The sequence below is a fragment of the Capsicum annuum genome, unplaced genomic scaffold (genome assembly GCF_002878395.1).
Source record: "Capsicum annuum cultivar UCD-10X-F1 unplaced genomic scaffold, UCD10Xv1.1 ctg39801, whole genome shotgun sequence".
Taxonomy (NCBI): domain Eukaryota; kingdom Viridiplantae; phylum Streptophyta; class Magnoliopsida; order Solanales; family Solanaceae; genus Capsicum; species Capsicum annuum.
The window spans coordinates 1-376 of NW_025847049.1; the positions used below are offsets into that span (position 1 = coordinate 1).

General features: G+C 43.6%; 1 protein-coding gene across 1 annotated transcript in view; it reads left to right on the plus strand.

Moving 5' to 3' along the window:
* The first annotated feature begins 23 nt into the window (after positions 1–23).
* The window catches only part of LOC124891683, a 1109-nt gene continuing 756 nt past the window's right edge, over positions 24–376 (plus strand). Inside the window, exon 1 of the mRNA XM_047403372.1 lies at positions 24–358. Within this exon, the coding sequence (XP_047259328.1) occupies positions 82–358 (277 nt within the window). The 5' untranslated portion in view covers positions 24–81. The remainder of the gene's footprint in view (positions 359–376) is intronic.

A 376-nucleotide genomic window follows, 5' to 3' on the forward strand; every position in this document is an offset into this window, starting at 1 on the left:
TGGGATGATATGGCTCAAGATTTTGTGCAACAATTTCAGTACAATCTTGATATTATCCCCGACCGCACTTCTCTCGCTAATATGAAGAAAAAACCATCTGAAAGTTTTCGAGAGTTTGCCATAAAATGGAGAGAACAGGCGTCTAGAGTCAAGCCGCCACTGAAGGACCAGGAACTGATCGACATTTTTCTCCAAACTCAAGAGTCCGATTATTTTCATCATTTACTAGCCGCGGTTGGTAAACCTTTCGCCGAAGCAATAAAAATTGGGGAAATGGTGGAGAATGGCATCAAATCAGGAAAAATCATGAGCCAAACCGCCCTCAGGGCCACTACACAAGCCATTCAGAGTGGATCAGGTAGTTTCGGAAATCGGA